General features: G+C 36.0%; 1 protein-coding gene across 3 annotated transcripts in view; it reads right to left on the bottom strand.

Moving 5' to 3' along the window:
• Positions 1–23,508, bottom strand: part of LOC127964218 (adhesion G-protein coupled receptor D1) — a 45,214-nt gene that overhangs the window by 13,593 nt on the left and 8,113 nt on the right. For all 3 annotated transcript variants that reach the window (XM_052564359.1, XM_052564360.1, XM_052564361.1), the window contains 7 exons: positions 20,772–20,845; positions 18,920–19,081; positions 17,980–18,039; positions 17,568–17,694; positions 16,247–16,354; positions 13,060–13,135; positions 11,850–11,991 (listed from right to left, as the gene is read on the bottom strand). In XM_052564359.1, the coding sequence (XP_052420319.1) occupies positions 11,850–11,991; positions 13,060–13,135; positions 16,247–16,354; positions 17,568–17,694; positions 17,980–18,039; positions 18,920–19,081; positions 20,772–20,845 (749 nt within the window). The remainder of the gene's footprint in view (positions 1–11,849; positions 11,992–13,059; positions 13,136–16,246; positions 16,355–17,567; positions 17,695–17,979; positions 18,040–18,919; positions 19,082–20,771; positions 20,846–23,508) is intronic.

Raw genomic sequence — 23,508 nt, 5'->3', positions numbered from 1 at the left:
ACACACATACACAGTTCTTTCAAATAAATATATACACTCAGAAACAAGAACACTTTTCATCTCTTTTCAATAGTCAGACTCTCCGAACATCTATGACTATGTCGGGATGGAGTAAAGAACAGACCCACATCCCAGACAGGAATGGAAACAAGCTGGTAGAGTAGATGAATTATGTTTCGGAAACTACCTCCAGGACATCATCCAGTCTAACTGGAGGTTATTTAAGAGAGGAAAGAGTTGAGAGGATCGGAAGAACATACTAACCCTGAACCTTCCAAATTTGAACCAGTTGTGTTTGACAGCACATAGAAATAAAGATAATTTTACACTCAGGATGACAAGTGAAATTTAGTCCGTTTCTGATGCAGTTTTATTTAGGTATTATTGATAAGCTAAAATTATAGTTTTTATACATTTATTAATTTGATTTATTTATATTTTGTGGTTTTATTTGAATTATTGTTAAAGTTATTATTGTTAAAGTTATTATTGGTAATTTTGTTTTGTGTTGTTATTTTTATAAATTATTGTGCTTGTTTTAAAATATATGTATATTGTTTTTATTATTTTTTTTTTCTTTAGGTTACATTTTTTGTTTATTCTAGTACATTAAGCAAGAAAATAACAAATGTTGTGTTGACAACTATATAGTGGCAATAAGTTTAAGTTTTAAAATATATTTTTTAATTTAATTTTAATTTAAGTTGTAAATATAATAACTCTGACTGATGGGACTCTTAACAGTCACAGCTAATTATTTGGTTAGAATAAACATAGTTTGTAGCATGATCCAAACCTCTATTGCCTGCACATGGCTATGAACTGAGCATGTTAATGAATTTAAGAAAATGGTTTAACTAATAGAACGGTGGTTTAACTGAAAGTGGTAAAGAGTGTTGTTGCCTGAAGGTAACAGAATAAAATATTAACATCTAAAAGGTAAGAACAGAGCTACTGAGTTAACTGCAAGGGGTGTTAGGAGATACAAAAATGTAAATTAAATTCATGCACACTTAGTATTTTACCATGTAAGGGAAACAAACAGAAAAACAGACAATAAATACAAATTAATATATATTTTAAAATAATGATTTTAAGATAAACTAATACATAAATTATCATCCTAATACATAATTAATAAGTGGAGATTGAAAAAATCCACAACAACAACAACAAAAACACCAATTCATTAATTTCTAAGTAAAATGTTGTGGTCTGTTCTGTGCCAGAATACAATATTCCACAAGCCAAAAGTCTTAAGTCTAAGTGTGAGTAGATGGAAAGTTTGAGCCATACTGACAGGGATAAGAAAGACAGGCTGTGCGATGAGAGGAGAGGAGCAGCTATGGGTGCGGTTCTCCTCTGTGCTCCCCAAAGTTTCTCACTTTCACTCGCATTTGCTTCTCTTTCAGTCTACAGCCATCCCACTCTCTCTCTCTCTCTCTCTCTCTAGGCCACAATCTCATTACTAAAAAAAGCAGGTCATTTTTTCAGCTCTTTCTCTCTCACCAGTCAAATGAACACAGATGGGGTTGGCTTGGTGTTTGTGGCTCCCCCCTGCCCCGCAGCACTCTGCACTTGCCAGAGAAGTGTGAAAGCACTCCAACACTTTATTAACAACAAAGGGCTTGCAAAAGAGCACGCAGTATTGGAGGAGCTCCCTTTCAATACAGAGAGAGCAAAATTACACTTAAAATACACGCAAAAACTCTGGTAGGTGATTAAGCAAAAGCTTTTATGAGAAAACTAACCACAAGCTTGTACAGGTTTGGAAGCAGTCCTTGGGTTATAACTTTTATAGCCACTGAGAACTGTACTCTTTGCAGGGGTTAAACGTTGGCTAGATGTTACGTAACCTTCGATTTTTGGGGGGTGCTTGAGGTATTTAACAGCTGCTATGACATCATTCTCACCGGCCTATCAGATGGCAGCAGGTTGTGTAACCAAACATCAGGTCTATTCAGAGAGCCTGAATGACATGTGTTCATAATTAAGCAGAAAACACTCGTCCCTGTCATGCTGATGGAATGGTTTACTCTGCCAACTGGTGTGTCAGTTTCTCTCCTGATGGGACGATGCGTAATTCCAAGAGTATGTGATCCTCTATATTGTCGCTCAGAGGAATGCGGAGAATGGCAATAATGTGAATATGAATTCAACATTCTGGATGAAACGAACGGTTTTCGACAACAACCGAGGATCGTAAGGCATTTAAGCTGGGTTGAGCCCTGCGGATTTGGTTTAATATGGCTGAATTTTTTCTAAATCACCAAAAGTCACAACAATTGAGTAAAATAGTTTCTCATTTAGCCCGCCTCTCATCTCTTTTGTCAAAATATGAGACTTCTTCCACCAGAATGTGCCAGAAGTTAATAGGAAACAACCTCACAGCTTTGCTCTACTTGGGTCTTTTTCAAAGTTCCCCTGAAAGCTTCACGTGGTTGCCAAACTTCCTCACACTTCACACCCGAGTGAGTGATCTCTTCATCCGCGTCACTGTTTGTTGGGGACTGTTTGAGGGTGGGAGGTGCACAGATGTGTTGGCTGTAACATCACAACATGGCAAAGGCTTAGGTCATGAATATTATTTAGTACAAGCACATGTGATTTAACAAAGATAATTAACAACCCTATCATTAACACTACCAATGAAAAAAAATAATTTGCTCAAATGTGTAATGTTCGCCTCAATTATGTCTTCCACACAAGTTGTAAAAATGTCAACTCCAGAAGAAAATTCACATGATGCATTGTCGGGCAAGCCAATCAGCGAAGAGCTTATTGACATCCAGTTGACATCCAGTCCAGTTTGACACACGTCCGGGTGTATCAGATAAAAAAAAAAAAAAAAAGTATTTGTGTGAGTGATGCAAAAAACATTCTGCAAGAAATCTAGAGCAAGTAATGCAATGCAAATATTTGCTTCGCTTTTAGTGTGCACACACCATTAGAATGATTTCTGCTCAATGAAAATGAATAACTGTAAAAGTAAAAAAATAGAACACAATGTTGCTGTTTAATATTTGTATGTATTCACAGGTATTTTCAGAATCCTTTGATGAACATAAAGTTAAAAAAAGCGTTTATGTCAAATTAGAAATATAGCTAAACATTATACTGTAAATGTCTTTAGTGTTACTTTTAATTCTTTCAATGTATTGCATTGTGTTGCTGAATACAAGTATTAATATCTTCTTAAAAAATCGTACTGATCCCAAACTGTGGTGTATAATATGTAATAATATTATCAGAAATATTCTAGCAGCACATAGTACAAATTCATATTTAAATATTTTAATAAATAATTGAAACAACAACTCATTGGATATATTTTTTTAAATAAAGCTAGTAGTCTTGCAGACCTATTCAAGCACAATAAACTATCATTGAATTTGATAGAATTAATTTGACCTGCCACTTTCAGAACATTTCAGCTTTAAATATGAGAGTTTTGGGGTCTCATGCTCTAACGTATAACTTAGATACATATTTTAACTTAGGCCTACATATCATCACAGTTTACAACTTTACCTTAAAAAGACAATAGAGATCGCTAACACATGTGACCAACTGGGCGGCAACGTCATCAGAACGCAAAGAATTATGGGTATGTTTGGCCAGTTAACATGGTCTGGCATAGGAGGCTAGTGTTCTGGCATGAAAATAATGAAAAATTAGCGTGAAAAACAGAATATAATCCTTCAAAATGCAGCGGGCTAAAGAAAACATTTTCGGGCCATACCGCCTAAAACTAAATCCTAATGCAAAGAAGAGATATGAAGAGAAAATAAAGAGAATCAAAGGACTCGATCCTTACGAGCAGAGCGACTGGTCAAGGTAACACCCTCCAGCCCAAAAGAAGGGCATGTGAAAAGGCTGTGTTGTAGTGATTTTGCAGATAGCCTGAAGAGCTTGTTGACATGTTTGCTTGCGAGAATCAGAACTGTCCTATACAACATACACTACCGTTCATTTAGACTGCGTGGGACTCGGTAGCGCACCAGCCAGAGAAGAGTCATGTGTCTGTGACTTATCACCCACAACCTACCTCATACACTTCCAGTTTCTCATCATTTCTATCGACTGTTTATAAATGTAAATGTATTCATCTAAATGTATTTACATGTTAAATATTTAAAGAAACTGAAATTAAGTGGGTTGTTACTACTATTTAAGTTATGTAATTGTGTTTGCAACCAAAGAACACTGATTTTGCACAATTCTTCCTTAATACAGATAAAGGAGGCAGAATTTCATCCAATCTTTGTGTATTTTATTTACAGACATGGCAAAATGCTTTGAACACACCATCATGTGTGGTGGAGTGTTATCGAAGGTGATCTTGGCCTCCTTACCGCTGCTATCCACGCCATTCGTCGCCTTTTTGTCACCTCTGAAACATGGCTTGTACTATTATTTTTCCACGCTGGAAAACGATAAAAGGATATTCTGTTCTTAAGCTTTATGCCACTTCTATCGTGATAACGACTATTGCAGTTTATAAACACAGCAAGTAGACTGCATCTTGAACACTGCGTTCTCCCTCCATGAAAATAAGTCTGGCGCCTAATGTTTGTGCCGCGGATTCCCAAAATGCTTTGCGTTCACCACTGGGAATACATCATGATGACGACACATTAGCGATCTCTAAAGCAGTGGGTATCTGAAGAGCCGAAAAAAAAGTGGGAGTACTGTGTCTATACTTTTGGGACATTACCCTTGATGCCTGACTTTTATGACTAAACCACTGACTAACTGAAGGAAATACTGAGCGCTTGCAATACAATGAAGTCTATATTTCATTTATGCATCACAAGCCTACAGAATTTCCCAAGTGTTAAAAGAGCAGTTAAATAGTGGTCTGTTCTCTCAAAAAGCAGCCAAAAAGCTGTTCAAATGTCTCATATGTTACATAACAATTCTTCTGGATCAATACAATTATATTAGGTAATATAATATATAAGGTAATATAAATTTTACTTAAGTAAATACTTGAGTTTGTCATAAGAGTCTTGATGGACTGTGCCCTTTAAATACATCTTATTCGCATAATGTCTCTCTTTCTCTCTCTCACACATACGTAAGAGTACATGTTGGGAATGGCCTGCTAAACATCTTCTCACACATTCTCCTGATTGAGACCAAACCCTGTTACACACAAGATGAAATCTGCTGCCATTGGTTTCTTGAGGTATGCTGGTTAATGGAACTGCACATGGGTATATTTAAAGAACTGCTCAATCTAAATAAAGCCTGGCTGGGCTAAATTTAAGAACACAGAGGCGTGTAGACCAAGCTTAACACAGAAGATAAATGGTGAAATGTAAATGTAGGTTTTCGGTCTCTCCCGTTCTATTCACAGGCTCTGTAATTACAAAGTCTATGGACAGGCTAGGCTGTAATTTAGAGCAGCTGCTTCTTTAGACAAAGACTAATGTACTTGCAAAGTCAATGAAAATGTAGAACCCTGTTCCATCAAAAACCTGGAAATGAGAAAGGAGCAGGAAATATCGCAAGCCAGATCTGAACTAGTGTTACCCAAGTAAGCCTGGATGACTGTGTAGGAGTGCTGACCATAAACTTTAATCTGATTCTCACAAAATCACAATCAGGCCCATGTCTCAAAACTACATTTATCATCAATATATGCCACTGTGATCACTTTAAACTGGCTGTTCTTGATCACGGCCAGATCACGTGAAAAGTTCCTGTCCACAAACAATGACATTTGTGCATAAACAGAGATATAAAACAATTGTGTTGACAGTGTTGTTTTGACCATCTGTCTCACTTATGAATAAATTCCTCTACAAAATGTTTAATCATAATGGATTTAGGTCAATTAAAATCTAAAACTCTCGAGATTTCAAGTAGTGGGTCTTGCATTAGAATCATTAGCATGAAAAACACTTAGAGAGCGTGCTCATTTTAAAAGTAAAATAAGTGCATGCGTGTTTTTATAAATATCCCTACATTCATGCGGTCAGACTGGGCTGACGTTGGTGAGACTGAGGTGGCATAACATCTGCCTAGGAGCTGTGCGTGGTCAGAGGAGAAACCCAGAGAGGTGTTCAGGGGGTCAGCCAGTTGTCGGACGTCCTCCAGATCTCTGGAAAAAGCTAGGAAATGGTTGAAGCCTCTGTGGAGCCCTTAAACCAGGATCCAGTCAAGGCTAAATATGAAGTGGAATGTGCTCAGGTGATCATGTGGGGATGTTTTAAGAGCTTAGTGGTATTTCTATCATAACGTTAAAGAAAACACAAGCTTGCTTGGAGGATTTGGTCACTGCAAATCATTATATGAGAGAAGTCTAAAGATATAACTGTTAGAGTACCAAGGCAAGGCAGAACTAACAGTTTAAAGGCTAAACTTGCAGGCACTTTAGAGTACAAGAAATAAAGAGAGAGATATAAGAAGAGGGAGAAAAGGAGGACATACAATCCGCAGCCGTTGGCTACAACAGAATCGCTTGAGCCAGACCATCTGCTATAGATTATAACAATTCATCTGAGAAAGCATGAGAGAGGGAGGGGAAATAAAGAGAGGGGGACGTCAGACCAACTCAAAGACACATTCGAGGGAAAAACTGAGTGAGTGAGCCAATGAATGAGAAGCTGAGTGATAGAGTGAATCTATGACTGAGTGCTTGAATAGATGAGTGGCTAATCAGTCAGGGATTGATTAAGTAGGTGAATAAAGGTGAGACTGAATCAAGGAATCAGCGAGTAAATCAATGAGTGAGCAAAAGAGTGATTTCCACAAGCAGCACAGCTGTTTTAAACATTTATAATAATAATAATACATTACACTGATAATAATAATGTTTCTTGAGCACCAAGCAAGCTAATAGCTAGAATAGTATCTGAAGGACACCTTGGCAATTTAATCGCCATTGGCTAGTAAATATTTTAGTCTCTAAATAAAACCAAGTTTTTTTTGGAGGTAATGTGTAATGTAATAATGTTAAAACTAATTTTATTCAATTGGTATCAGAAAAAAGTATCGTTCAGGAACCGATATCAGAGTCAAGGATCTGTATCGATATGGGACATTTTTTTTAACAACACCGAGCCCTATTGCAGAGTAGCTGAAAAGAGTCATAAGTTAGTATTAAATATTGTGTGAGTGAGGTAGTGTGGGAGCAGACTCTTAAGTGAGTGAGTTCAGACAGGAAGTGGGTGTGCGAGTTATAAAAAGTGTCTGGTGGTGAGCACTACTCATTATTGTACCTTTAAAAAAACAAACTGTACTATGTAGAAAACAAAAGTCCTTGGTCATCAATCAAAATGTGTGTCAGACTTGGTGAGATTTTTTACAAGTTGTAATGTCTGTGTGAATCTGTGAACATATTTGAACCACAGCGGAAATATTTTCTAGACAAAAAACTGCTTGCGGTTCTGTAATTGACCCATAAACGTCTTTACTGGACACAAAACCACATTCACATGAACACAGCACAATGGATGATTACATTAATCCCGTCCAGGCTGCTTCATATACACAACGGATTTGGAAGTTCGTTGTATTACAATGAATAAACAGCCTCTAGTAACGTCTTTGGTTAGCGTAAACATATGAGTGCAAGCACACGCTCACAGGTAGCGCAACAGACGTGCGCTCACACTCAGTATGTGTGGCGTCTCTGTTTCGTGTCCGCTCCACTCAAGCTTTATTAGGTTGTAAAGGCAGCGAGAGTTTGTCAGAAATCTTTTTTTAATCCTCTTGATTTCGACACTGAGAATCACCAGAATTCCTCATGAAATCACTCTTTCCATTTGTTCACCTCGTGCCATGTGATCCAGCAGTGAGAGGCCGGACAGGTGAGGAGTGGAGAGGGAAGAAAAGGAGAAGAGAGATGAGGTAATGAGGTAATTGCTTGATTGTTGCTGTCTTTATAGTTTAGTGATAGTTTTAATATTTTAGTGGCAGCGCTTTAAAGTGTAAAACACATTGAGATACTATTTTGAGGGAAGTTGCATCTAAGACCCCGTCCATACAGAGACACTTTTAGCTGTATATGCATAAATTTTGTATCGTATAGGTGTTTTGTCCACACGGATCTGGCATTTAGGGAGAATGAAACCGATATTTTTTTAAACCGTGTCCCAAAGTGGATAAATCTCAAAACGCCCCCCCACGTCTTCTCCGTTTTTAGTGTATCTCTGTGGCAGAACTACAGTGCCACATACTGGTCTGGCATATATACTACATCGTTTTGTGTCGGTTTTGTGGTTTTGTGTGGACACAGATATTTCTTGAGATGAGGAGGAAAAAAAAGATTGGATAGGGAAATCTCTGGCTTTGTGGATGTAGCCTAAATTAATCTCTTTTAAATTTACGAACTTACTACAAGTTGGTTGTTAAACAATTAGCGTTACCAGGTCCATTGCCAGACAACAAGCTATAGCCATCAAAGCACCTGTTTTACAACAAATCCAGTGCCTTGAACCATAAACTAGCATTAAATCAATAATTGTCTAACTTAATTAATGGCTGCATTAAGGGTTCATATGAAGAGTTCAGATGCAAAAGCCTCTAAATGCCATCTGAAATTTTCATCTGAAATTAGGAATTTTTTCAGGCTCCTATATTTATGTTCAGTTATTTCACTTTAATAGCCTGGAAAAGGACCTGCACATTGCCATTAAAGTAAAATGACTCAACCTAAGCATAGGCGCTTGATAAAAATCCTAATTTTAGATGAAAATTTCAGATGGCATTTAGAGGTTTTTGCATCTGAACTCTTCATATATACTCTTAAACATTTGATAATTTTTTTTATCAAATAAATGCAGCCACGGTGAGCAAAGAATCTTTTTTTTTGTTTTAGAAGTATTTATAAGAAGAAACAAATTAAAATTAAATAAATGTACAGACCCCAAATTGCATGTTAGTGTTTACTGCAAAAGGAATGCAACTGAACAGTGTCTGTTGGACATGATTAAATGAATTATAAAGGGATTCCTTTAGTCCAAACAGTTGATGAAACTTCCCCTTGATCAGTTGAAAATATGTAGTGTAGTTCTACAGTGTAGTTCAAAGGCAACAAACCAACACAAGTCTTGCTCTGATCAGAGGAGAATTTACCGAGAAGCAGCGGGACCCTCGAAAGAAAAAAAAAAACACACAGACAACTTATAATCAATTCTCTAATGTTTAACCATTGTTGAATCATTCTACCTAACAAGACATTGGCTAAAACATGACACAGAGACCATTAACTTGAACAGTCTTATCACTGTAATCCATCACAGATGCAGTGACAGATTATTGATCTGATGATTCAGCTCACACACATTAGCCATGAAACACTAGCCTGACACTAATGCCTCTGTGCTGGACAGTCCCACACACAGGAAGCCTGTGTCCCAGGATTAATTAGACCATCACTCAAACTATGACTAAAGGAAATGAAATAATATGTAGCAGGGACATGCAAAAAACAATGGAAGTCAATGGCTACTGTCAACTGTTTGGTTACCAACCTTTGTTCAAAATATCTTCTTTTGTGTTCAGCAGAGGAATGGAAGTCATAAAAGGTTTGGAACAAGCTGGAGAGGGGGAGTAAATGATGACAAATATTTGGGTGAACTACCCCTTTAAGCATGTTTCTGGATTTACTCTTTTAGCAGGCTTCTTTCATTAAGCATAATGGTCTTTGTACAGAGACACATTTCCATCAACAAACATCACAGAAATAAACATCTCTCCCAAAACCATAAAAAGCCAGCAAAACAAACGTTAGTCTCTATAGTTACATTCATGCCAGCATGGTTTTGATTTGGAAGGCTCTAAGAATGCTTTAAAAAGAAACTCCTGCTCATAAAAAAAATAAAAAATATTTGAGGGAATTACACAGTATATGAGTTTCTTGTTTATTTAAAGAAAAAGTCATTGTTTAGCAGGGTTATTATGACAGACTGCAAAGGTTAGCAAATTTAATGTAATGGTCAAGTGCATAGTGAGCTGTCAAATGTGGGTTAGCTGATGAATAACGTGTGTAACGTGGTGTGTGAAATCCAATGCTACGGTGAACTCTAGCTGTTTTTTTTTTCTACAGCAAATACTCTCTAAAAAAAACATGCTGTATTGGTTAACTTGTCTACATGCCATCTGTATCCATTTTTGATGGGTTTCCCATGGAAATTTGGCAGACAGATACATTCTCGACTGAGTCGTAGCATCTGCGCACACACGCCAAATAAGCTCCTTGTTAAACCAAATCATCTTTCCCTCCTCAAAAGACCTCAAAGCTTAAGGTTCCAGCGTTCAGAACCACTTTTCTTTTGGCGCAAAGCTCTCAATGTTTCAGAGCTAAAAAAAAAAAAAAACAAGGGATGATGCAAACCAAAATGGATTTCCATGGTTAGTCCTGGCAGTTCTGAACTCTGGGGTTCTTGAGTAACACGGCTCACCGAAAGACAAAACCACAAACACAGCAGCAAAAAAAAAGTGGTCTTTGAAAGTTTTCCTCCAACATATTAAGAAGCATTTGTGTTCCATTTAAGAAATATAAAAGGATGATTCTGTTTAGACAAAAGGCTCAGAAGAAATCTATGTATCCATCAAACTTCAATGTTCGGGATACACCGTCACAGAAGACCTGATATGTGTGGGGATACATTAGAAATCTCTAGTTTACCAAAAAATGAAAACAGTCATGAATTACTTACCCTTAAGTCATTCCAAACCCATATGACCTTTGTTCATATTTGGAACACAAATTAAGATGGAGAGCTTTCTGACCCTGCAGCAACACAAATGACACGTTCAAGGCCCAGAAAGGTATTAAGTACTAGGATATGACAGCATACATCTTGTTCATTCATTGTGTAGCGGCCCGCTGATTATTCTTATTCACATTATTGGCTAATATTACTGGTATAAATACTTGTTTATGTTAATGGATTTAAAAATATATTTTCGGCCTGCCAGCATGTCAGTGAATTTAAACTAATGCTTGCATTTAGAGTATAGGTGTGTGTATGTGTGTGTGTTATTTGAAGTGCCACTAATGTTATTTTATTTAATTTTTTTCCCTGTGTTATCGACTTGGTATCGAGTATTGTGTATTTTTTCAGTGGTATCGGTACAGAGTACAACATTTTTGGTTTTGTGACATCGATAGTAAGGACATTGTTAAAATAGTCCATGTGACAATGACACCTGGGGTACGGTTGACCACTGGTGTCATTTAAGGACCATTTAAATCATGTCCTTACTACCTGTCTGGGCCTTGAATGTGGTAGTTGCATTGCTGTCTATACAGCATCAGAGACCTCTCAGATTTCATCTAAAATATCTTAATTTGTTTTTGAAGAAAAACAAAGGTCTGCAGGTTTGGAATGACATGAAGGTAAATAATTAATGACAGAATTTTCATTTTTGGGTGAACTATCCCTTAAAATTATGGCTAAAATATTGAGACAGGTATGACTACAAAAAGTCAAAAACATTTATTATTTTCTGTTGTTCATATCTTCTCTTCTTGGGAAATGTACTTTCAGCAACCGGCTTGTTGCTGAATCTGCCAGGCCAGATTGGGTCATAAATATGAATTTATTATGTTAATTACATACACTGATTTGCTAAAGGCCAGATGTTGGTTGATGAGTGTGAGTGCATTTGTTCAGCTCACTGCTAAATGAAATGGTTGGTAGAATTTTCTGCTTGATCCTAAAGCAATTATTTTGCACTATTTTTCTTGGCACCTTCGTCAAACAAAATACAATTCTTTAAATATAATAATTTGCCAAACATACTAAATACACACAATCGCACACAAGCACCCACACTCCTGACTGAAAGCCAAAATCAACAAAATGAGGTGAGGATTGCTGTTCTCCTACCAGCTGATGCGTGAGGACGATCCGGATCAGCGGCTCAGTGGAAAGGTTGAATGACAGCGCAGGAGACGGTTCCACCTTCAGAGAAATAAGATGACTGGCCATCTGGATCTTATGATCTTTAAAATCCACTGCCTCATTTATCCTGCAGAGATGGACAGTCAGTTATTGTCTACCCTTCAACTACTGTACAAACTCTACATAATGAGCAAAGAAACGTATGCTAATGACAGCTATCTGCAAAAGAAACAAGTAATGGAAAAATTAAGATCACAATAATCATATCAAAACAGAAATAGAGAAAGATTGTGATTTTGTTTCTATAGAAAATTTCACTAAATGAGGTAATTACTGACAGTTACATTTCTCAATAAAATTGCCTGTTTTTGCTTTGCCAATGAAAACAGTTTTAAACTAAGTCACAGCAGAATCAACTGTTGAGCATCTCAGAGCAACAGTAGTGGCGTTTGTTTTGTTCCTGCGTTAATCAATGTTTCTAAATGCATCTGTTGAGCTAATGACTCAGTGACTCACTTACTTGTTTCCTTAATGAATGAATCATGGTTTTTAAGTCAAATTTATTTTTATAGCGCTTTATACAATAGAGATTGTTTCTAAGCAGCGGTAATACTCTTTCCACATACTGTTTTTCACCTACTATATTTAGGGTAATTGAGCAATCTCAGATGTGTTCACTCACTCATTTCCTTGCTAAATGAAAGCAGTGTTTTTGAACAAATCAGATGAATGAATGATTCACTGACTCACTTATAAAGACAGTCTCTTGTCACCACCTACTTTATAAAGACACACCAAAAATGCACAAACTGACAGTCTGTCTGGGACACTATATAGTTGACAGCACATATAACATTTGTATTTACTTAATTTTGGGTTCTCATTAATGTTTAAATGTCAACAAGAATTTACCCTGCATCATCTCTCATCCCTGCATCTGGTGGCCAGTTCAGTTACATAAAAAAGGCCAGCTGAGTTCCAGTGCTGTGCCAAAAAAAAATTAAATGAGATAAGTACTGATCATGGCCGTGTTAAGATTGAAAGAGAGTGTTATCAGCCAACTTAATGGCTGGGAGTATCAGACGCAGAGGCTCAGATGAGAGAGAACCAGAGTGATAAAGACATGCTCGCAAGAACATGATGTACAACAGGAAACACACTCACACACACACACACACACACACACACACTTTACCTTGTTTGTAGAGGGCTGATTTTTTTGTAGTAGTTGTGCATTTTGTGGTAGAAAAGTCCCACAATCGTGGTCTGAGCTGCAGGGGAAACATACATAAGTATTAACATTTGATCACACAGATGCATGTGTGTTTCGAAGAATGTGTTGGGCTACCGTTGAAATGCACAGAGAGGATAGACTCATTATCACAGACACTGCATGTACTCCTCTCACTGCACCTCTAATGGGAAAGATGTGTGTTCACACACACACACACACACAAACACACACACACACGCAAGTAGAGAGCGATGTGGGACCACCACTGGCGTAAGAGAGAAATGTTAACTCTACTTAACATTTTTTTTAACCATTAAATGAAAAACACACAGGGCCATTTGCCTTTGAGTTCAACTCTAGTATTCACATGAAAACACAATAATTGTTATCATAATTTGACTGAAGAATTTGTGTAAATAACCTTAATAACAGTAAAATAAAGTTGTGGACCATTGGAAATGGAAATATCATTTCATCAGGGTCTGAATTAGAGCCGCAAAATAAATAGTATTAATAACTTACATTATGATCGGGATCAAAGTATCATTTTTAGTATAAAAAAAGAGCAAGCAATTGTCCCACACAAAATAAATATTTATAATTAAAATATTATTTAAATCAACGTAATTTTTGTTTTGCTTTCAATAAATTTATCATGTGCTTTTCAGATTTTCTTTTTTTTTTCCATTTATCTATATTTATATTTTGTAAGTTATCTTCAACTAGTTTTTTATTTTTTTATTTCAATTCTAGTTTTAGTAATTTATAATAGAATTGTTTTGTTACTTTTTTAAGTTTTTCATCTAATATTAATATTTTGTTTCAGCTTCATTTGAACAACCAAAATAATTTTTTTGTGGTTTTAGTTCAAGTTAACAACAACATCAAAACAATGATTTTTTAAATCTGCTCTTGAAAAAAAAAACCTTGTTTGCAAAAAAAAAAAAAAAATGCTTGTTTGCACTTTTGGCTAGTGTGAAACATGCTGAGAACTGTTGTAACTTATTAGCGTTTTTACAGGTGTTAATGGACCGAATATGCAAGCTCACTGTGTCCCAACTAACTCCTCTGAGTTGGGCTTCAGATGAACTCTGGGCCAATAACCTCACAAACCAATGGGCAAAATCTCTCTACAAATGTTTTTATTAAGACTAAAAGAAACTTGGCCCAGCGGAAATACAAAGTGTTTCAATGCGTTCCTTCTCTTGTGGTCTTTAATTGGCGTATAAAAGCTCTGCTAGGTTCTGTTAATGAAGTGTACCATACGTCCGTCTGTACAGGAGAAGTGGTTCAGTGGCACATTAATGCCAGCGCTAGCGTTTATGTGCCATTTCTGATAATAGAGCTTTAATAGAATATTAAAACTGTTTATAATGAACAGAGCGGGGCTCAGATGCAGCACTGTGCCAGAGGAGCTGAGGGGAGCTGACCCCAAAACGCTGTCAAACAAACAAAACGTTTAATGCCCTCATAATTACCGCCACCACATGGGAAACATTGCAACACTCACTCTTCAACGATTGCTCGCATTTACACATAAAAAAGACGGCAAATGCAAACACTTTCTCTGTTTTTAATGAAACTCTCCTTGCGGGGCTTGTGTGATTGGCAGTTTTCATCAGAGAGCAGCAGGAAGTCATCAGAGTTGATTGCATTGTTCTCTTGAGCCATAAACAACAAATAAACAGACAACAAATAAATGTCCTTCATCCTCCTCTTATGAAAACAATGTGTTCTTTCACCCCAGCCTGAGGTGTCCAAGAGCAATGAGAAGTGTGCGCGCACGTTTACTCATAATCATAGTTTAAACTGGGTAGGAATGATTCAGAACAACAACCTTCTGTTCAAAAAAGAAAATATGATTGGCAGTTTGTTTAGCAATCCATCCAATTTCATATGTCTATGCTACAGTCCAGGTTTTGTTTGTTCCATTAGGCACATTATGGTTAAATTGTGGTTAAAAGAGTGGAAAAGCATTAAAGTTTGCTACTTTAAGCAAGATTTATCCCATTAGCTAGTGGCGGATGGCATAGGCGCACTGTTCGTCACAGGAAAACCTTCACTCTGGTACAGTGAAATCACCAATTAAAATAGGGCTGCACGATTATGACAAATATCGTAATTGTCGATTATTCCCTTGAAATTGTAATTGCGATTATAAATCACGATTATCACAATTTACATTGAATGATGTTTATACCATTGTTTAATGCAACTGTACGGAGTATTTTAACATAAAAATAAACAAGCTGAAAACACACAAAAAAAAGTACAAATATGAATGGTTTTATAATGTTATACTAAAACTAAAAAAATGGAAAAACCCTTAAGATAGCATGTAGAAAAAAAGAAAGGATATCTAAAGCATGCAGAATAACACAACTGAACTTTGAATGATTCATTGCCACTTAGAACGATTGAACAATATGGCATCCATAATTAATATCGTGATTAGAAATTTGATTAATTGTGCAGTCTTAGATCTTGGGTCTAATTTATAAACATTGCATATGCACAAAATGGTCTCCGGTTTGAATAGGACCAGTGATAATAGTTTACTGTACAACCTCATCTGCACGGAGGTGTTGATGTCACGTGAAGGCATCTCTTTCAACATTCAGAAAAATACCACTGTATTTGAAGGAAAAAACTTGAAGAAAACTGTAAGATTTGCATGTTTCCTTTTTAAAATGCTGTCATGTGCCGGGTCATACAATTGTATTTACACTGCAATACATATAGGCCTATCTGTTTCCACTAAAATGTTCATCTTATCAGCAAAACTGCATACATTTAATTTGATTTGAATTGTTTAAAACAAGTGAAATACTATTTGGCCAGTGTAAAAGAATGAGATCAACTATTTTCAGCAGTTTTGTTTTTATGGATATTGTTTCATATTTTTATTATAAAATATAACAAGGATACTGGATCATTTTTAGAAATAAAAATAAATATGGTTGGCAGAAATAGCATTGTCATCTGTAGGTTAGTGCACAGATTCTGGCGTACACAGGGTTTAATAAATCTGAAAACTTTTGTTTGCATGCGAAATCTAGCTTTTATGCATTACACTTTTAGGAAGAAATCAACTGTGAGTTTTATAAATGAGACCCCTGGATCAATGCCAGATTTTAGGGTTACTCACACTGCATTGTGAGGGCCTCTCCTGGTACTGAGATGTAACTCTTCCCTTGTGTTGGAAACCGGTAGCTTTGCAGATTGTAGTTCTGAGGGATCTTCATCAGAGAGTAATCTAGACACAATAAAAAAGATGAGTCACTGTTCAAAGTAAGTATACTGGTGTTTTGATATTGCATCACTTCCAAGAAAGTCAAAAGGACCGGCATTTTGGTACCAAGTCGGTGGTACTGAGTACTGAATGCATTTGGAAAGAAACCTTGATACAAAATCACACATATATTACTCGGGGACAAGTGGCTACATGTGTGCACATTTTGGTGCAATTATTTGTGAGGTTTAATGTAAACACAGTCAACACTGTATATTAGCTCTGTTTGTTTGTCATTTGCAACTTATTTTTATTACAGACCGTTTACATGTTCTGAATAATTGTCTGATTAATTTGAAACTATTATTACATAATTGAAAAAAATACTTAGAAGCTATTGCATTGTTTATCAAAATGACAGCAAAGACATTTATACTATTAAATGATTTCAATTAGAAAAAAAAATTGCTTCAAATAATCGTAAAATAATGTATGATGGTTCCCCCAAAAAATATTAAGCACAGATTTTTTTCACAATATATTACATAATATTTTTACTGTATTTTTAACCAAATATAAGAGGTGAATAGTTTAACTTAAAATAAAGGATAAACAGCATATTCACTTTTCTAGTGATGTAAAACTGACACAGAGAATTGTGAAATTATCTGTAAACTACTGGTACAGTATACGCTATAAAAAGTTGGTATCGCGCTAAAGCTATTGCAGGGCACCATCCAAAAAATATTATGGGAACATCATCTCTTGTTCTGTTTTTTCATCTGAGATTTTGCGATTATTTATGCTTCATTCACTGACTATAACATTAAAGTTTAATAATATCTCACACAACACAAAAAGTTTTCTCCAGCGACCTCTGCTTCTCACACACAGTCGTATCATAGCAAAAGGAGGATCAGAGACAGAGTTGACTCTAAAGTGTGCAATCTCAGAGGGGCTGATTCAGAATCGAGACTTCAGCAAGACTCATCATTTTGAATCTGAGCAGAGCCCTCAAATTCCTTAACTGTGGCCTAATTGTACATTGTCACGCACACCCTGTATGCTGCATTCGTGCATATGGAGTAGGTAGACATCCCCCTGTGAGCATACTTGGACATACTCCACATACTTCAAGCCAGTCATGTATGTACAGGAAGGGGAGGAAGTATGAATTTCTAAGAACAGATATTCTTGAAATGGAAGCTTGAAGAAGTGTTTTGGAGTGTGTACTGACCCGCTACGGAGCTCTTGCCCCTTAAGGCCAGTGGAGCCTCTGCATCTGGGTCAGACCGAAGCTTGGAGGCCATATGCACCATCACTTTATCCACCGTTTCCACCAGCCCATTGACCACTGGACTCCACTGTTTACCATGACAGAAGACAAGTCCAAAGTATATTACGGCTCATTGAGGTTACACAAATAAGAACCAGATGATTCTTTCAGCTACTAATAAGTGTGTAGTACCTTTAACTCCGTTTAACACATTTTAGCATGTTTGAATTCACTTTCAGTTCTAGACATTTTCTCTCAAAGGAGAGGATGAAATGCGGAAAAAGTCTGCAGATTCATCTGGACCTACTTATGAATGAAAGAACTGATAGAATCTTTATATCTTTCCAATCATCAATCTATCCATTAAACGTACCTCATCATTTTCTCTCCAGTCGCTGGCAGTTATGACCTCATCCACGCTCTTTAGTAGAGACTAAACATGCAGGGCAGAATAAAGCATAGTTAAAAAAAAAACGTATGTGTGTGCAAGTCTAGAAGAAACAGGAAATATGCTTCTATATATATTTTTGAACCCACTGTAATTTACAATACTGTTCAAAAGTTTGGAGTCAGTAAGATCTTTTTTTATTTGTTTGTATGAATTCACAGTATTTGATTAAAAACATAGTAAAAACAGTAATATTACAAAATATTATTCCAATTTGTTGTAATATACTGTACATTCACATGTCATTTATTTTTATGATGCAAAATCGAACTTTTAGCAGCCATTACTTAATCTTTAATTGTCACATGATTTTTCAGAAATCATTCTAAGTTGATTTGCAGCTCAAGAAACGTTTTATCATCAGTGCTGAAAACATTGATGCTGAAATGCTACAATTCATTTTTTTAGATTTTTTTTTTCATGAACAAAGTTCTAAAGAACAGCATTTATTTAAAATAGCATTTTAAAAATGTATTTTCTATCACTACTACTGGATTAAATTTCTCCATGCTAAAAATTATTTCTTTCATTAAAAAAATAAAAAAATAAATTTGAATGGGAGTTTATCTTAAAAAAATTCTGTAGTGTATTTTTATAAGTTAATACAATATTTCAATGACAAATGATAGACGAATGATAAAAGCATAATCATTTGATTGAAATATGGATTGAAAAGGTAACATTAAATTGTCCTGAAGATGTTCCAAAGAGTTTGTGCTTCAATAGAAGCATGCCTGTCTGAAAAAATAATCATACAATTAATTTATTTCACCTGTTTCACCTGTTGCAGATTCTGAAATATTTAGTTTCTTATACCTCAAAGTACCTTTATAATTTCCAAAACCTTTAAACTTCCTATCTTTACCTGTGTTAGATTGTTGGCTGTTTCCTGAGGTATAGTCTTGTTTGGAAGGTTAAATGATAGAGACTGAAGGAGGTCTTGCGTTTGTAACCGCATGGGGTCCTGAAGTCTCTGAACTTCCTCTGTCAGGTTTGTGGAGGCAGGTCGGGGCATCTCTGTGGTTCTCTGTACCACACCCAAAAAAAGTGGATATGTGTCAACCACACTCCATAAAATTAAGCACGATCACATGTAATGGCTCTGTGGCTTGGACTTGACGTTAAAAATGTAAAGGCGTTCTTTTGGTTTCCCGTAATTTAATAGAATCATTTCAACAACAAGCATCAGAACAGCTGGCACTTACAGTTCAGCTGAAATTATTTAATTAAATCTCATTCTCATGGGACTTGTGAATGTCAATGTCAACAGCAAAGCTGAATGCCAGTCTTACTTGAACTTTCCAAAGAAAGAAAGCTACAAACTAGTTGTTTAAAGTTTTATTTTTCATCGATACCCTATAAGAGGCCATAACGGAATATCTTCTCTTCTACTTGACCTCCTTACTCAATAAGGGCCAGTGTTGTCATTTGTGCGAATGCTCAATCTCTTCTTTCCATTTCCTCAGAGTCTGGGGGGAAACAATAGTTCCAAAAGAGCTGAATTTGTTTTTGTTTACAGCTTCGGCCGCCACCTCATTTCCTGCTGTGCTCTTGCACATCTGCCAAGGGTGTGTGCGTCTATACGCACACGGATGTTCCCAGAGCAACGTCTGCATCGGCTTCATGACACCTAATCATCCAAGGGTGTGTGAGGGAGGCCCTGTTGTGTGTTTGTGTGTGAGTGTATGTGTTTGTATGCATTCGTCCAATCCATTTAATTACTGTGCAGAGAAGAATCTGAGCAGACAGACTGAGGGCCTGTAAAGCCTTTAGAGAATATGTCAGTGTCTTGAATGGCCAATTTAATTTACAAGCATTCAGATGAAGTCAACAGAATGAGTGTACTACTCTCGGTGACGGCTGCTCTCCATATGATCACATTTACACCACAGATCTTAAAGGTGTGCGGTTATTTCAGTAAATGTCAACAGGTTTAATACTTTCCCGTATCCCAGCTCAATATGTTTTGAACTTCATGATACAATTGACAAAAACAGGACAAAATAACCAAAACAGTTAAATGAAAAACAAATAATAAAACTATAATCTAATTCAAAATATTAGCAAAAAACCATGATATGTGTAAATTATACTAAATAAGACTGGCTCTGGAACCTGTATATATATATATATATATATATATATATACATAAGCAGACAGTAATGGCATATAAATAAATCACATAAGTAACCTTCAAGGGTTTGAAGTGCATTTTGGTGGATTTGTAGTTGTTATTTTGCTTAAATAAACTCCAAAAACAGACTTCACTGCAGTTAATCTAGTCAGGCTGGGACGGTTTTGATTAAGGCTGATGAGTGAGAAATCCCACCTTGTACTTGTGGTCATGTCTGTGAACTCAGTTAATCAAACTAACAGAAACCAAAGACAAACATGTTTTGTAATTAGAGACTGAAGCTAGACAGGTTAGTGCCTACCCTCATTACAGATGTGTTTGCATTTAGGTACAATAGTCAAACAAAATGACTGCACTAAAAGAAAGTTTCAGTGTTTTTTTGGGAATATTCTAATGAGTGCTCCCGCCATGTGAAATCTCTTAGATAACACTGGAATTCGGATGTGATAATATGTGATGAAGTTGTACTTCTGCTGTTATCTTTCTACACTTCTCTGGTCTGGGAGACTACAGTCCTGACTCCTGACTCACAGAAACAGATTCAGAAAGAGCAACGGGTGACCTCAGGTCAGAAGAATTTACCTTTAACTGAGTATCTGTTGCAGCAGTGACACTGATGGATACTTCGGTGGGAAAGGTGGACATCACATTCTCACCTGTGGTGACAAAAATAAATGAAATATGAATAGAATTAATATTTATACAATTTAAAAATCTTTTTTTTTATATAAAAATTGTCATTTATATAAAAAAAATATATATTATAAATAAATAAGAATAATTAAATAGGTATACGTTGAAAAAAAGGCATAATAGGATAACTGAAAGAACTGAATGTTGTAATAATATGACATGCACAGAAGCCATGATCTAAAGAGCTCTGAACAAGTACTCTTCACCTCACGGAACAAACAGTTCGCACCTGCTGGAAAGCCACATGTTGGTTGCAGTGAAGCTGGTTTATAGGGCCCCTGGCAAAGCAGCTCACTAATGACTCTGTACTATGCCCCTCATTAGAGCCTATTACAACTGGACGTGTGCAAAACAACAGTTGATTTTCTCTTTTTCAACAACAACATGTTTTTTTTATCATCAACAAAAGGTCTTTATCCCTAACAGGGGCTAACAATCAGCACTGTGAGAGGATATATTTCAGTTTCTAAAGTGGTGGCCAAAACCTCCTCCAGAGTGCCAACATCAACCTACATAATCACTATCATCCCTCTTTAAAAGAGTCATGGATCCATATTTGTTAAAGTGCCAGTATGGATGTTTTAGGAAATAAATTGTTGTTTAGTTTAGCTGCTCCATAAAAGTTAAAATAATCCACTTGAGAAACAAAATTGTTGAGATATAAATGTATTTGAAAATTAAGGTAATGGAGATGGTATTGAATTTAAGCATGGTTTTACATTTCACATTCATGCAGATGCTTTTATTATACTGGAGCCAATATTTTTATTTTTGGATATTACTGTTCGAGAAACACACACAAATTTTTTTTTTTGTCAATTTTACTTCTCCAGTAAATATATCTTGTCTTAGGGATGTTTAAATATATATATATATATATATATATATATATATATATATATATATTTACTGGAAAACAGACACAAATAATGAAAATGAATCACTCTGGGTTTGACCTTCCAGATGACCAGTTCACTATTGGACTTAATGTAATTTTCTTTTATTAGTTTTGGAAGAAAATATAATCTTCTTCATATGGTAATGGAAAGGCATGACTTCAAGCGTTTTGTGCTGTCTAGTCTAAAAGGTCAAGGTTTGTCGAATTAGCATGGACCTGCTAGCCCATGCTGGCAGATTCTGTAACTACACCATTATGTGGGAATTTGCCAAATGGCACTGAAATGAATGTGAATGCTAACGGATAGTTTTCTCCAGGTGTTAAAGACCCCATTGGCCTGCTCTCTGATACTGATGAAGATGGAAACCATTTGTAGCTCTATTGGAGCTTAAATTTGTCTTTGCCACACTGAAGACATCTTGCCTGCAAGAAACTTCAACCAGCTGGCCAAATGAGGCTCCAAACACTTGAAGTTTAAAAGGAAAACAAAACCCTGATATAAAACTCGTCCCGCTGCCACATACATATAAGGTAAAGATATGCGCAGTTGTGACCAAAGCCAAAAAACTGCCTTCGAGGACACATACAAACATATAATGGCATTTCAACAGTGCGTTTCAATGTGGTTTGTTTGAGGACTGGTGGAATGTGGACCAGTGTCTCAAAAAGGAAATTGTCTTCAAATGCTTCTTCCTCTCTATAATAATACCCCCTCAGGGTAATAACTCCAATAATGGCAAAAAAAACCAAAGCTGCGCCATTGCAGATGTTTCTTATCCATACAGTCAACAAAAAAAAAAAAAAAAAAGAATGATCTGAAATTCAACTTTTAGCCATGATCTTCGCCAATGGGGTATTAATCTAGATGATGTATCATTCAAAAGTTTGGAATTGGAAAGCTTTTTTTGTTTCTTTCTTTTTGAAAGTGTTTTTGAAAGTTATTTCTTAAGCTCACCAAGACTTTACTTGTATTTGCATTTATTTGATCAAATATACAGTAAAACAGTAAACCTGTAGAATATAATTACAATAAAAAAGGCTTTCTATTTTTATACATATTTTATAGTGTATTTATTATAATAAGAGCAACCCATTACTTCAGTCTTCAGTGATACATTATCCTTCAGAAATCATTCTAATATGCTGATCTGGAGCTTATTTTTTCAGTATTGACTTTCTGGAGATCATGATGTAAACAAGTTTTTTTTTTTTTTTTTTTTAAAGATTCTTTAATGAATGGAAAAAATACATCTATTTTTCTTTTTTGGCAGCATTATAAGTAATGAATGTTCACTGTTACTTTTGATTAATTTAATGCATCCCTGATAAAAATTTTTTTACTTGCCCCAAATTTTTGAACACACAAAAAAACTATATTTGCAGACTTAAGCCACACTTGAAAATGTTATTAGTTTAGAAAACATCAACTCAAGTGGCATTTATTATATTTTTAAGATATTTACTTCAAAAAGCAGAAGCCCCTCCCTCAGAAATACGCAATGTGCTCTGATTGGTTAGCTAGCCCAGTGTGTTGTGATTGGCTAAACTGCCTCTAGTGTGCGTCTAAACATCCCGCCCCTCACATCATGTGCTCTGGTTGTATTGTAAACAGTGGCATCATCTATATTGCTTATCAGTTTGAGCCCGATTGAGAAGCAGAGGATATTGTTGAAAAGGATCGCACAGAACCTGTGCAAGCACGGCTTTTAATGGTATGTTTTTTTTGTT

The sequence above is a fragment of the Carassius gibelio genome, chromosome B8 (assembly GCF_023724105.1).
Source record: "Carassius gibelio isolate Cgi1373 ecotype wild population from Czech Republic chromosome B8, carGib1.2-hapl.c, whole genome shotgun sequence".
Taxonomy (NCBI): domain Eukaryota; kingdom Metazoa; phylum Chordata; class Actinopteri; order Cypriniformes; family Cyprinidae; genus Carassius; species Carassius gibelio.
Note: the sequence above shows the minus strand (reverse complement) of the source record. Positions and strands in the feature narration are given on the sequence as shown.